We start from the raw sequence: 15,177 nt of genomic DNA, 5'->3' as shown, positions 1-15,177 counted from the left end.
AATCACTTGGCCTTAAGTAAATCAAATTATCGTCCATAATGCGGATGGGCTCTCAGTTGAAGATCTCAAGAGCAAAATGGGAGGTTTCCCGGTTTCCTGAGGGAGGGCTCTGCCTCCAGACTATACACAGACGTCCTGCCAGAATTTCTGTCGCCCCTGACCTACTGATGTGGAAAACAAGGCTGCTCTAATTTCTAGCCTGGCTTGGTTTATGTATTTTGGGCCTGCTAGCCCTCAACTCCATGGCACTGGGTTTTTTGGCGGTTTTTAGCCCTACAATCATATGAGCCAATTCCTCAATCAATCTCTCTCTCTCTCTACATATATACATATATATATATCTATAAATCTTACTGATTCTGTTTCACTGGAGAACCCTAAGGCACACCCCGACACCTCTCCATTCATTTTTATACCCAGCTGTATGATACCTCCAATTCTAATCTAACACTTGTAAAACCTATTGCCATCGAGTCAGTCTCAACTCATAACTACTCTACAGGACAGAGCAGAACTGCCCCATGAGGTTAAGGAGCAGCTGGTGGATTCAAACTGTCAACCTTTTGGTTAGCAGCCTCAGCTTTTAACCACTGTGCCACCAGTGCTTCTAACTGAACGTGGCTATAGTTCATTTTATCCCTTTCTTGTTCCACATGTGTAACTGCCTTCTCTGACCATGAGAAGCCTTGCTCCCACTATTCACAGTGTACTTACTATTTGGTCAGTCCTAGGATGCAAAGAAGGTGGTTTCAGTGTTGCTAACACATGTCTCTGCACAAAAGTCTGCAAAGTGAAGTTCAGTATTTACAGTTCTTTTGTTTTCAGCTTGAGGACAGAGTCCAAATACTAGTCAAAAGTTACTAGGGCTAATGGGAACCAGACAGGGATGTCTTTTATCACCACTCTTATTCAGCATTGTGCTCGAGTTCCTAGCCAGAGCAATTAGGCTAGAAAAAGAAATAAAGGGCATCCAAATTGGTAAGGAAGAAGTAAAAGTATCCCTATTTGCAGATGATAGGATCTTATACACAGAAAACCCTGAAGAATCCACGAGAAAACTACTGGAACTAATAGAAGTATCAGAATACAAGACAAACATACAAAAATCAGTTGGATTCCTCTACACCAACAAAGAGAACTTCGAAAAGGAAATCACCAAATCAATACCATTTACAATAGCCCCAAGAAGATAAAATACTTAGGAATAAGCATAACCAGAGACATAAGAGACCCATACAAAGAAAATTACAAGTCGCTACTGCAAGAAACCAAAAGAGACCTACATAAGTGGAAAAATATACCATGTTCATGGATAGAAAAACTTAACATTGTGAAAACATCAATTCTATCCATAGCGATCTACAGATACAATGCAATCCCCATCAAAATTTCAATGGTATTTTTTAAAGAGATAAAGGAACGAATCACCAACTTCATATGGAAAGGGAAGAGGCCCCAGATAAGTAAAGAATTACTGAAGTAGAACAACACGGGAGGCCTCACACTACCTCATTTTAGAACCTATTATACCACCATGGTAGTCAAAACAGCCTGGTACTGGTACAACAACAGATACATAGACCAATGGAACAGAATCGAGAACTCTGATGTAAGTTCATCCACCAATGAGCAGCTGATATTTGACAAAGGCCCAAAGTCCATTAAATGGGGAAAAGACAATGTCTTTAATAAATGGCCCTGGCATAACTGGATATCCATCTGCAAAAAAATGAAACAAGACCCATACCTCATATCATGTACAAAAATGGACTCAAAATGGATCAAAGACCTAAATATAAAATATAAAACAATAAAGATCATGGAAGAAAAAATAGGGACAAGGCTAGGAGCCCTAATACATGGCATAAGCAGAATACAAACCATAATTAACAATGCACAAACACCAGAAGAGAAACTAGATAACTGGGAACTCCTAAAAATCAAACACTTATGCTCATCAAAAGACTTCACCAAAAGAGTAAAAAGACGACCTACAGACTGGGAAAAAATTTTTGGCTATGACATATCCAATCAGGGTCTAATCTCGAAAATCTACAAGATACTGCAACACCCGAACAAGAAAAAGACTAATAACCCAATTAAAAAATGGGCAAAGGATATGAACAGATACCTCACCAAAGAAGACATTCGGGCAGCTACCAGATACATAAGGAAATGCTCATGATCATTAGCCATTAGAGAAATGCAAATCAAAACTACAATGAGATAGCATCTCACCCCAACAAGGCTGGCAACGGATTTAAAAAACACAAAATAATAAATGTTGGAGAGGTTGTGGAGAAACTGGAACCCTTATGAACTGCTGGTAGGAATGTAAAATGGTACAACCACTTTGGAAAACAATTTGGGGCTTCCTTAAAAAACTAGAAAAAGAAGCACCATATGATCCAGCAATCCCACTCCTTGGAATATATCCCAAAGAAATAAGAGCTGTCACACGAATACATATATGCACACCCATGTTCACTGTGGCACCGTTCACAATAGCAAAAAGATGGAAACAATCTAGGTACCCATCAATGGACGAATGGATAAACGAATTATCGTACATACCATACTATGCAACAATAAAGGACAAGGATGAATCCGGGACACATCTCACAATGTGGATGAATCTGGAGGGCATTATGCTGAGTGAAATTAATCAGTCACGAAAGGACAAATATTGTATGAAACACTATTATAAGAACTCAAGAAAAGGTTTAAACACAGAAGAAAGCATTATTTAATGGTTATGAGGGTGCGGAGGGAGGGTGAGAGGAATTCACTAGGTAGTAGACAAGAATCTTCTTAGGTGAAGGTAAAGACAACACACAATACAGGGGAAGTCAGCACAACTGGACCAAAACAGAAGCTAAGAAGTTTCCTGAACACAAAGACTTTGAGGGACAGAGTAGCTGGGACTGGGGCCTGGGGACCATGGTTTTGGGGGACATCTAGATTAATTGGAGTAACACAGTTTATTAAGAAAATGTTCTGCATCCCACTTTGGTGAGTGGCATCTATGGTCTTAAAAACTTGCAAGTGGCCATCTAAGATACATCACTTGGTTCCAGCCCACTTGGAGCAAAGGAAAATGAAGAACACCAAAGACACCCAATATTAGCCCAAGAGAAAAAAAGTCCACATAAACCAGAGACTCCATTAGCCTGAAACCAGAAGAACTAGATGGTGCCCGGCTACCATCAATGACTGCCCTGACAGGGAACGCAACAGAAAGTCCTAGACGGAGTGAGAGAAAAGTGCAGAGCAGAATTCAAATTCAAGTAAAAAGACCAGACTTAATGGTTTGACTGAGACTGGAGGAACCTCCAAAGCCCCAGAACACTCTGTTAACCCAGAACTAAAACCACTCCAGAAGCCCATTGTTCAGGCAAAGATTAGACAGGACTATAAGACATAAAATAATGCACGTGAGGAGGGTGCTTCTTAGCTCAAGCAGACACATGAGACCAAACAGGCGGCTCCTGTCCAGAGGCAGGATGAGAAGGCAGGAAGGGACAGAAATTGGTTGAATGGGCACAAGAAACCTGGGGTAGAAAGGGGAAGTGTGCTGTCGCATTATAGGGACTGCAACTAATGTCATATAGCACTATGTGTACAAATTTTTGTATGAGAAATTAACTTGCGCTGTACACTTTCACCTAAAGCACAATTAAAAAAAAAAAAAGTTACTAGGGCTAATTCTTTTTGGCCCTTTTCATTCTGTTAGTCATTTAAAATACATTTTGGTTCACTTGTTTTGTTTGCATTCAATTTTAGGCTCCCCCCCGCCACCGCCCCGTCCCATCCTTTTGATTTTAATTTCTTATTTAACATTACCGTGGTTGCAAAAGTCAGAACCATATAAAAAGATATATTCGGAGGCATAGAATCCCCCTCCCCCGGTTCACTCTATCTTTTCCTTCTCATGCCCATCCCTGTCCTGCAGGTAACCAACCTCGTTAGTCTCAGGTTCATCCTTTCAGTGCCTTTTTTTGTTTGTTTTTTGCTCATATGAGCAGACATATGTACCTGTGTGTGTATACATATATTTTTCCCTTCTTTCTTACACAAAAAGTAACAGAGATACTCGTTTGCACTTTGTTTTTTTTTCACCTAACACTTTATCCTGGAAATTCCTCTACATCATTTGTAGATACTCTCCTCATTCTTTGTTACATTCTTTATCACACCTGCACGGTCAGTCACTGTGTGGGTATACCACAATTTCACTAGTCTGCTGATAGACATTTTGGCTGCTTCCACTCGATTGCTATTACAAAAACAGTTGCAGTGAACTATCTTGTATGTATATTATTTTGTATGTGTATAAATCTACTTTTAGACTCATTCCTCAAAATAGAATGGATGGTAAACCCTGAGGGAGCAGGAGAGCAGTGGGATGCAGACCCCAAATTCTCGTAAAAAGACCAGACTTAATGGTCAGGCTGGGACTGGAGGGACCCTGGAGGCCATGGACCCCAGACCTTCTGTTACCCCATGGCAGGAACCATTCCCAAAGCCAACTCTTCAGACAGGGACTGGACTGGAACAGGGGATGGAAAATGAGAACGGTGAAAAACAAGCTTCTTGGATCAAGTGTTCTCATGAGACTATGTTGGCACCTCCTGTCTGGTGGGGAGACGAGAGGGCAGAGGGGGCCAGAAGCTGGCTGAATGGACACGAAAACAGACAGTGAAGGGAAGGAGTGTGCTGTCTCATCAGAGGGAAAGCAATTAGGAGTGTACAGCAAGATGTATGTAAATTTTTGTATGAGAGACTGACCTGATTTGTAAACTTTCACTTAAAGCACAATAAAGATTAATTAAAAAAAAAATAGAATGGCTGGTAAAAGGAGGAGTGAGTCTGTAATTCTGATACATACTGCCACAGTGACAGCTAGAGGGGTTGTAACAATTTACATTTTGTAATAGTTATCTATTGTTACATAAGAAAACCCAATTCTGATACCTAGGGAAACTATAAGACAAGGTGGAACTTCCCCACAGGGTTTCCAAGGCTGTAATCTTTAGGGAAGCAGACTGGCACATCTTTCCCCCATAGAGCGGCTGGAGGATTTGAACTGCCAACCTTCAATTAGCAGCTGAGCACTTAACTATTGCACCTCCAGGGTTCCCTGTTACATAACAAACCACCCCAAAATTCAGTGGCTCAAACAACAACACCCATTTATTTGGCTACAAAATCTCTAACTCAGGCAGGGCTCAGCAGGGATAGTGCGTCTTTGTTCCATATGGCTCCAGCTGAAGTGACTTGACTACGGGCTGTAGGGACCACTTTTAAGGTGACTCACTCATGTGGTGGCTAGTTGGTGCTGGCTGCCAGCTGGGAGCTGGGCCAAGGGCCTCAGCGCCTCTCCATGTGAGACCTCCACAGGCTGCTTGGGCTTCCTCATGGCATGGTAGCTGGATCCCAGGAGTAAAATTCCCTAGAGAACTACTTTTTATGACCCAGCCTCGGAAGTCACACACCTTCACCTCCACCATAGTCACAAATCTGCTCAGATTCAAGGGGGAGGAATATAGATCCTCAGCTCTTGATGGGAAGAATATCTAAGTCACACTGTAAGAGAAGCCTGTGAGGTGGGAGACACTGTGCCATATTTGGAAAATATAATCTGCCATCGTCTAACCTCTGGCTATGAAAATTCAAATCCCTCCCACACGCAAAATACACTCATCTCCTTCCCGGAACCTCCAAGTCTCATCCTATTACGGCATCAGCTCAAAGTCCAGGATCTTGTCATCTATATCAAGTCCACATGCAGATGGGAACCTTGGAGTGAGTTCCTTGAGTACAGCTGTGTGAATGACATTTCTCTCAATATGAAGGTCTGTTAACTAAATAAAGTTATTTGCCCCTGCCCTCTGTTCACCGCAAATATTCAACGGTGAGAGAGGTGTAGGAATGACCACTACAGACACTCCCAGTCAACTAAACAACAGACCACGGCAACTGTAAAATCTTGCTGAGCTGGGCACAGGCGGCCAATTCCTCGATTAGGGGGCAGTCCTACTCCCTGGGAGTTGTTCTCTGTGATTCTTGGCTCCATGATCTAGGATCTCGGTTCTACCCTCTTGCTCACAGATCTGCAATTTGGGCAGGACTTAGTAGGGATGGCTGCCTCTGATCGTGTGGCACCAGCTGGGAAGCTTGACTGGGTATTGGAGGATCCATTCTCAAGATGGAGGACTCACATGGCTGGCAAGTTGATGCTGGCTGTCCGAGGAGCTCAGCCAGGGCTCTGGGCCTTGGTTCTTCTCCATGTGGGCCTCTTCATGGGCTGTTTGGGTTTAGAGTAAGCGTCCTAAGAGAATGAGATAGAAGTTGTCTTGGTCATCTAGTGCTGCTATAACAGAAATACCACGAGTGGATGGCTTTAACAAACAGAAGTTTATTTTCTCACAGTAAAGTAGGCTAAAAGTCCAAATGCAGGGTGTTAGTTCCAGGGGAAGGCTTTTCCTCTCTGTTGGCCTTCTCATTAATCTTCGCCCAGACTAGGAGCTTCTTTGCACAGGGGCCCCAGGTCAAAGGACGAGCTCTGCTCCTGACACTGCTTTCTTGGTGATATGAGGTCCCTAACTCTCTGCTTGCTTCGCTTTCCTTTTTATTTCTTGAGAGATCAAAGGTGATGCAGGCCACACCCGAGGGAAACTCCCTTTACATTGGATCAAGGAGGTGACCTGAGTAAGGGTGGTGTTTCGATCCCACCCTAATCCTCTTAACATAAAATTACAACCATAAAATGGAGGACAATCACACAATACTGGGAATCGTGGCCTAACCAAGTTGATACACACATTTTGGGGGCGACATAATTCAATCCATAACATAAGTCATGTCGCCTTTTATGACCTGCCTTGAAAGTCACATAGCTTCATCTGCACCAGCCACAGCCTTGCCTGGATTCAGTGCAGCACAGCCCCCATGCCCCTTGATAGGGTCGCATTGTAAAGGAAGCATTTAGCGTGGGAGGTATTTTGGTCATTTTTCTGAAAATAGGATCTGCCACACAGGCACGCCAGCAATAGAAGAAAGTGCTTGTTTCCTGACAGCTTTGCCAACAGAGTATGTTACCAAACTTGTGGCAAATAGCAAGCGTGGCGATAAAATATCGAGCTTTCTCTGGTTTTAATGTGCATTTCCTCTTAAGAGTACAGGTGAACATTTTTCCTGTGTATAGAATCTATTTGCATCTTCTTTTCTGTGAACTCTTTTTTGTTGCCTGTACATTTTCTTGTTTGACTCCTAATTTCTTATTGATATAGAGGAATGTTTTATATATTCAAAAGATTAGCCTTTTGTAGAATGAGCAGCAAAATATTTTTTTTAGTTTGACATTTGTCTTTTCACTTTGCTTATGGTTTTTGTCTTGTCATGCAGATTTTTTGGGGCATTTTTGAGGAGTTGAATCCATCAGTCTATTTATTCTTTTACGGCTTTTGGGTTCCCAGTCATAATTAGAAAGTCTTACCTCAGTGAAGGTTATAAAGAAATTTTCACATTTTTTTCTTCTCAAATTTTTATGGTTTCATTTTCCTCACTTAAATCTTGGGTCCACTTGAAGACTATTTGGATGTAAGGTATGAAGTATAGATTCAACTTAACCTTTTTCTAGGTGGCTCCCCAGAAGTCCCAGTATCAACTACTAAATAAACCATCTTTTCACCACTGGTTTGAAATGTCACTTTTATCATATATTAAATTTTTCATTCATTCAACAAATATTTAATAAAGAAGAGAAGAGCAGGAATTGGAGGCAATAAAGATAGACAACTCTTCTGAAGAGTTTTGTTATAAAGTGAAATTGAAAAATGGGGTGGGAAGTAGTAGGGGAAATGAGGTCAAAAGAAGGCCTTTTTCTTCTTTTTCTTTTAAATTGGAAGAATTGATAGCATGTCTGTTTGATGGGTATGATCCAGGAGAGAGGGGAAAATTGATGCTGTAGGATAGAGGTGTAACCAAAGATAATGCTTATCTATAGAAACAGGTTAGAAGGCAGGCTGGTCCAGTGCTGATGCTGAAGGTGGGTAGATGTTGTTTTGGAAACCTGTGGAAATTCTCTTTTGATGGTTTTAAATTCCTATATTTATTTGGATCTATTTCTGAAATTTTTGGTCCTATTTCCTATTCTATTGGTTTCTCTATCTATGATCTTGTACCAAACAGTTTTATTTTTTGAGGCTTTGTAATATGTCTTAAAGCCTGGTGGTGTTAATATCCCCTAAATGCTTTACTTTTCTTGATCATTACAATTTGACCTCTGACCCAAGGACTCTTCCTCTGGCAGTGGATTTAAAAAACGCTTTCCTCATAGTTTTGTGCAAAAAGGCATCTCCCACTTCTCCTCCCACAACATGTTTCCCTCCCCTGGTACTACTTTTTCCTCCTACTCTTATTCTCATTCTGTTTGTCTTCCTTACCTAGTTGGGAATCATGAAACAATTAGAGAACCACAGTCTATAGAACAGAGCCAAACTTCATCTTAATTTACTGGCTCATATACAGTTTTCAAGTGTTAAATTACTTTATATCGACAACCACAAAAGAAGGTTTTCAAGGCAAGATACAGGTCCAGATTTCCTGAGCAGAGAGATGTTCATTTCAAGACTTCACCTTGAGTTAGAACTCTGGCAGAAAGATCAGTTGGCAGGCTAACGCCTGGAAATAAGTCTTCTTGGTAAGGCTGGGATGAGTTAACTGATGATAATTCCAAGGACAGGAAACGTTACAGGGATGTCAGCTCTTTTATGTGCTGGGTCAGAAATCTTGGGATGTCAGCTCTTTTATGTGCTGGGTCAGAAGTCTTGGAGGTGATGAAAGAAGAGGATGGAAATGGGGACTGAGAGTTATAAATGGTTAAAAAGTAATGGGCTTCTTTCCCACTGGTTTATGTTGTTCTGCTTTATCTAGCCTAGTCATGCTCTCTTCCTCTCTGATCTTTCTCGTCTTTCTACCTGTAAGGTGTGCTCTTTCTCAGTCCTTTATCCATCACTCAATAAAAGCTAGAAAAACATTCTTCTTTAGTATCTTCTATGTGTTCCTTCCTTCTCAATCCGACAGACACCGCCTTAAAGAGCCCCATTACTTCTTATTCAGGCATTTCTACAAGGCTTCCCTTCTAATCTGTATCTTTTCAAAATATGACGCTGACCACTTAATTCTTAGGAAATCCAGGCTACTAAGAGTTAAAATATAAGAGAAGAAAAAGTACTGACCAACTTTTCAAGAAGTTTATTAGTAAAGAGAAAGAGCTAGTGCTCACTTGAAAGCAAAATAAGGTACAAGGTTTCAAGACCAAAGGGGCCTGAAAGGAGTCAGTGAAGAAGATAAAAAAACCACTGTGGGTGTACGGGAGGGGTAACTGAGGAAGCAAATCTCAAGGAGGTATGAGGTGATGGGACCACGGGCAGAATACTTCTTCTCAGAACCAGAGTTACAACTAGTTAGGCCGGACTCCACAATCTGAGGGCACAGTCCTCCACAAGACTGTTCTCACTTCAGATGCCCGTGGCAAGTTTGAGAGTCCCCAGGCCACCCTCACTTCTGACCAGTTGGCTACAAATTTGGAGGTTCCCACTACACCCTCAGGTTCGATAATTCACTAAAACGACTCACAGACCCCAGGAAAGTGCTATATTTACACTTACAGTTTTATTATAGCAAAAGAATACAAATCAGAACCCGCCAAAGGGAGAGATGCACAGTGCAAGGTCTGGGGGGATCCCAAACACCAAGTTTCATTATCCTCTTCTTATGGAGTCAGGATGTGCTATCCTCCTGGCACGCCGATGTGTGACAATATGCAGAATACTGCCTGACACGGAAGCTCACCTGAGCGTCACTGTCCAGACTTTTCACTGGGGTTTCATGACATAGCCATGATTGACTGAATCATTGGCCACAGGACTGAACTCAATCTCCAGCCTCTATCCCCTCCCGGGGGTTGGGCTGATATCACCCTGCTCAAAGCTCCAACCCTCTAATCCCAGGTTAAAAGTCTTTTAGGCATGGCCAGCCGCCATCCTGAGTCATCTCCTCGGTGAGTCATCTTCTCGGCACAAACTGTCTAGGGTCCACCATGAGTCACTTCATTAGCATAAACTATCAGGGCCCATGAACCATCAATGAATAATACCCTTCTAATCCAGGAAGAAAAGTATAATAAATACATAGAGGTTTGGAGAAAAGAGAAAGATGGATGAAGTTCATATTGAATGGCTTTGTTAAAATGTACTGGGATTGGGAGTTTGGAAACATCTAAGTTGGGAATGGTCATGAGACAGAACCTCCATAGCGCTATATTCTTTACCTGGCTTCCTCCCCTACAGCACTGTATCGCAAAATCATTTCCTTTGCTGGGCTCCCCCTCCTCAGCTTTGCATTTGAATCCTGCTTTTGCTTGTAGGTTATATGTAAACCCCATTGCCCCTGCATAGTATGATTAAGTATGTAAACCCCATTGCACCTGCGTGGTATGATTAAGAATGTTGCTGTAAAGAAGCTTCCGGGATAAACTGAATGCTTCAAAGGTCAGCGGAGCAAGGGCGGGGGTTTGGGGACCATGGTTTAAGGGGACTTCTAAGTCAATTGGAAAAATAATTCTGTTATGAAAACATTCTGCATCCCACTTTGAAATGTGGTGTCTGGGGTCTTAAATGCTAACAAGCGGCTATCTAAGATGCATCAATTGGTCTCAACCCACCTGGATCAAAGGAGAATGAAGAACATCAAGGTCACACGATAACTAAGAGCCCAAGAGACAGAAAGGGCCACAAGAACCAGAGACCTACATCATCCTGAGACCAGAAGAACTAGTTGGTGCCCGGCCACAACCGATGACTGCCCTGACAGGGAGCACAACAGAGAACCCCTGAGGGAGCAGGAGATCAGTGGGATGCAGACCCCAAATTCTCACAAAAAGACCATACTTAACGGTCTGACTGAGACTAGAGGAATCCCGGCGGTCATGGTCCCCAAACCTTCTGTTGGCCCAGGACAGGAACCATTCCCGAAGACAACTCATCAGACATGAAAGGGACTGGACAGTGGGTAGGAGAGAGATGCTGATGAAGAGTGAGCTATTTATATCAGGTGGACACTTGAGACTGTGTTGGCATCTCCTGTCTGGAGGGGGGATGGGAGGATAGAGAGAGTTGGAAGCTGGCAAAATTGTCACGAAAGGAGAGACTGGAAGGGCTGACTCATTCGGGGGACAGCAAGTGGGAGTACGGAGTAAGATGTATATAAACTTATATGTGACAGTCTGACTTGATTTGTAAACGTTCACTTGAAGCTCAATAAAAGTTAAAAAAAAAAATTAAAAAAAAAAAAAGAATATTGCTGTACTTGTAAACCCCTTTAAAAGTGACTTGTCTGCCCGCCCTTGGCAAGCAGTCTTGGCAGCAGCAGCTCTGACTGACTCCATTTCCTTGCACGATGAAATAAAGTTGCCTTTCCTGTTCTCCCCTCTTGGTCTCTCATTTATTGGCCAATAAGGGTCATGCTGAGTAAGAGCCTGGGGTTTCCAGCTAGTGACAGTCATGGGGAGCGCTGTGAACCCTGTCATGGATTGAACTGTGTCCCCAAAAATGTGTGTATCAATTTGGCCGGGCCAAGATTCCCGTTATTGTGTGATTGTCCACCATTTTGTCATCTGATGTGACTTTCCTATGTGCTGTAAATCCTGCCTCTATGATATTAATGAGGGGGGATGGGCAGCAGTTGTGTTGATGAGGCAGGACTCAATCTAAGGTATTGGATTGTGTCTTGAGCCAGTTTCTTTTGGGATATAAAAGACAAAAGCAAGCAGAGGGACAGGGGGACCAAGAAAGCAGGGCCAGGAGCAGAGGGTGTCCTTTGGACCCAGAGTTCCTGTGTGGAGAAGCTCCTGGTCCAGGGGAAGACTGATGAGAAGGCCAACAGAGAAAGCCTTCTCCTGAAGCTGATGCCCTGAATTTGGACTTTTTAGCCTACTTTTTTTTTTTTACTGTGAGGAAATAAATTTCTCTTTGTTAAAGCCATCCACTTGTGGTATTTCTGTTACAGCAGCACTAGATGACTAAGGCAAACCCCAAGTGAGATGAACAAAAGGGCTGCACAGTACCAGTGAGTACCAGCCAGGGAGCAGGGTCCAGAAAGCACAGTTGTAACTCCAAAACAGTAAGCAGTTTGGGAATTGGAAAACGTGGGAAGTGGGATTTATCCAGTTCCAAAGGAAACCCTGGTGGCATAGTGGTTAAGGGCTATGCTGCTACCCAAAAGGTCGGCAGTTCGAATCCACCAGATGCTCCTTGGAAACCCTATGGGGCAGTTCTACTCGGTCCTATACGGTCGCTATGAGTCAGAATTGACTCAACGGCAACAGGTTTTTTTTTTTAAGGGATAATAAAATGGCAAAGGATGTGGAAATCTATCAAGTGTATTGCTGAAAATGTCCAAGCAAGGTAAATAAAATGATACCTGGAATTGACTCGACGGCACTGGGTTTCTGGTTTTTTTGGGTAGATCTAAGGTGCAGAGAACTAAGACCTAGACATCATTATGAAGATAAAGAACACGTTTTTTGGGAATAGGAGCAGTGAAAAGGGAGACTAGTCAGAAGAGCTTTAGAGTTCAAGATCTTAGAGTGCTGAACAATGGTGTTTTCAAGTGCATTCGTGCCTGTTTATAGCTAAGATGGGGCAGAAAAGTATGGAATTAAGAGAATTAGAGGACTGAAACGTATGAGCAATAGGGCTGCCCCCAACTCACGGTGACCCCACGTACAACGGGATGAAATGCTGCCTAGTCCTGTGCTAACCCCATGATGGTTGCAGATCGCACCACTGTGATCCACAGGGTTTTTACTGGCTGATTTTTGAAAATATATTGCCAGGCCTTTCTTCCTAGTCTGTTATAAACTGGAAGCACCGCTGAGATCTGTTCGGCATCAGAGCAACACACAAGCCTTGAATGACAGGTCGTGGCATGAGATGTACTGGCTGAGAATCAAACCCAGTCCTCCACATGGAAGCCGAAAATTCTACCACTGAACCATGAATGCAGCTCCAGATAACTTCAGCCACTGTTAGAAAATGAACTGTTAACCCGTCAATTTAAAAATCATCTTTGAGTGGCATCTGGGGTCTTAAACGCTAGCACGCAGCCATCTAAGATGCATCAATTGGTCTCAACCCACCGGAAGCAAAGGAGAATGAAGAATACCAAGGACACAGGGTAATTATGGGCCCAAGAGACATAAAGGACCACATAACCAGAGACTACATCAGCCCGAGATCAGAAAAACTAGATGGTGCCCGGCTACAACCGATGACTGCCCTGACAGGGAACACAACAGAGAACCCCTGAGGGAGCAGGAGAGCAGTGGGATACAGACCTCAAATTCTAGTAAAAAGACCAGACTTAATGGTCTGACTGAGATTAGAAGGACCCCAGAGGTTATGGTCCCCAGACCTTTTGTTAGCCCAAGACAGGAACCATTACCAAAGCCAACTCTTCAGACAGGAATTGGACTGGACTATGGGATAGAAAATGATACTGGTGCAGAGTGAGCGTCTTGGATCATGTAGACACATGAGACTATGTGGGCAGTTCCTATGTGGATGGCCGAATGGACACGAAAATAGAGTGGAAGTAAGGAGTGTGCTGCCTCATTAGGGGGAGAGCAACTAGGAGTGTACAGCAAGGTGTATATAAATTTTTGTATGAGAGACTGACTTGGTTTGTAAACTTTCACTTAAAGCACAATAAAAATTAAAAAAAAAAAAAATCATCTTTGTTTCTTTCTTTGCCTTTACCCAACTAGTTAATCTTTGTTGTTTTCCAAAGTCAAGCACTCAAATACACTCACTTTTCTCCAAGTCCTAGTTTCTGTTGTTGTTGTTTTTTATTTTATTTATTTATTTTTCACCTCCTAGTTTTTAGCTACTATTTTCTATTACGTAGGATACTGCAATAGCTTCCTAACTGGTTCTCTCCTCCTTCCATTACTGCCTCTTACAAATTTACTTATCACATAGCACCAGGGTGATTTTCAAAAGCGGAATTACATAACTTATTATGTTACTTTCCTGCTTAAAAACTCTAACTCCTTTTCATGTCCACAAGGCCCTGCATATTTAGACCAGTTTACTTCTCCAAGTGCATCTAAAGTCACTCTCTCTCTCTCTCTCTCTACTCCAGTCACAGTGACCGTCTTTTAATTTCTCAAATATGCTCATGGCTCTCGGACATGATGGTCAGCACATACCCAGAATGCTCTTTTCCACTCACTTTTTATAACTCCTACATATCCTTCACATCTCTGCTTAAATTCTGCCCCCCACCCCCAGAGTTCTTCTGTGAGTCCCTAACCCTCATGCACGTTGTTAGTTGCTGTCCTACTCATGGTGACCCCACATATCACACAGCAGAGCTTCTCCATAGAAGCTCCATAGTTTTCTTGGCTGTAATCTTTATGGAAGCCTTTTCATCCAAGGTATTGCAGGGTTGGTTTGAAAACCTTTTGCGCCACCTAGAGACCTCTAATCCTTATACACAACACCTTGTTATTTACTATCTTGTAAGGAAAAAAAACCTCAAATTGCAATTTATTAGTATATTTGCAGAATGTCTGCCTGTGCTAGACTGTAAGTGCCCTGGGTTTAGGAGCACGCCTGTTTTGCTCACTGATGTCAAGCACGAGCACAATTTCTGGCTAACATTAACTGCTCAAAAAATATCTGAATAAATCATCTTCCAACTTAAACACAATAAATGGTTACAGAAAATTAAAACAAACTCCTCTGGCTAGAATGCCGATACGCAGATATGCCCCCTTGGCTCTTGGTGGCTTTCTATTCCTGTCTGTGCGGAGCCTCACAATTAAGAGGAAACCAAATGAATCTATTTTTTGTAACTAAAAAGTCCCAAAGCACTAATGTACCAAACCTCAGCTCCAGCTGTCAGTATATTTACTGTCCCTGCTCTGGCTCAAATTCTATTTCCTGTCTGCAGTGGCTCCCTGCCTTCTCTAATCTACAAACCCTACCCCTTATCAGCATAAATTCATGAAGTCTTTTATCTCCTGGGCTTAGTTGAATTTCTTCTTTCTGTGAGCACCTGTCGTGTTTATCTTTTGCATCTATAGCAGCATTCAGCATTCTATTTTCT

At 42.5% G+C, this 15,177-nt stretch overlaps 1 protein-coding gene across 5 annotated transcripts in view; it reads right to left on the bottom strand.

Moving 5' to 3' along the window:
• LOC100662871 (small ribosomal subunit protein uS17m) overlaps window positions 1–15,177 on the bottom strand; it is a 46,785-nt gene that overhangs the window by 19,332 nt on the left and 12,276 nt on the right. For 2 of the 5 annotated variants that reach the window (XM_023555973.2, XM_064296052.1), the window contains exon 3: window positions 6,222–6,331. The exons of the other annotated variants lie outside the window; for them this stretch is intronic. In XM_023555973.2, the coding sequence (XP_023411741.1) occupies window positions 6,222–6,290 (69 nt within the window). In that variant the 5' untranslated portion in view covers window positions 6,291–6,331. The remainder of the gene's footprint in view (window positions 1–6,221; window positions 6,332–15,177) is intronic. 5 annotated transcript variants of the gene reach the window in all.

This window comes from Loxodonta africana, chromosome 12 (assembly GCF_030014295.1).
Source record: "Loxodonta africana isolate mLoxAfr1 chromosome 12, mLoxAfr1.hap2, whole genome shotgun sequence".
Lineage (NCBI taxonomy): Eukaryota > Metazoa > Chordata > Mammalia > Proboscidea > Elephantidae > Loxodonta > Loxodonta africana.
This window is presented reverse-complemented; position numbering and strand designations above follow the sequence as displayed.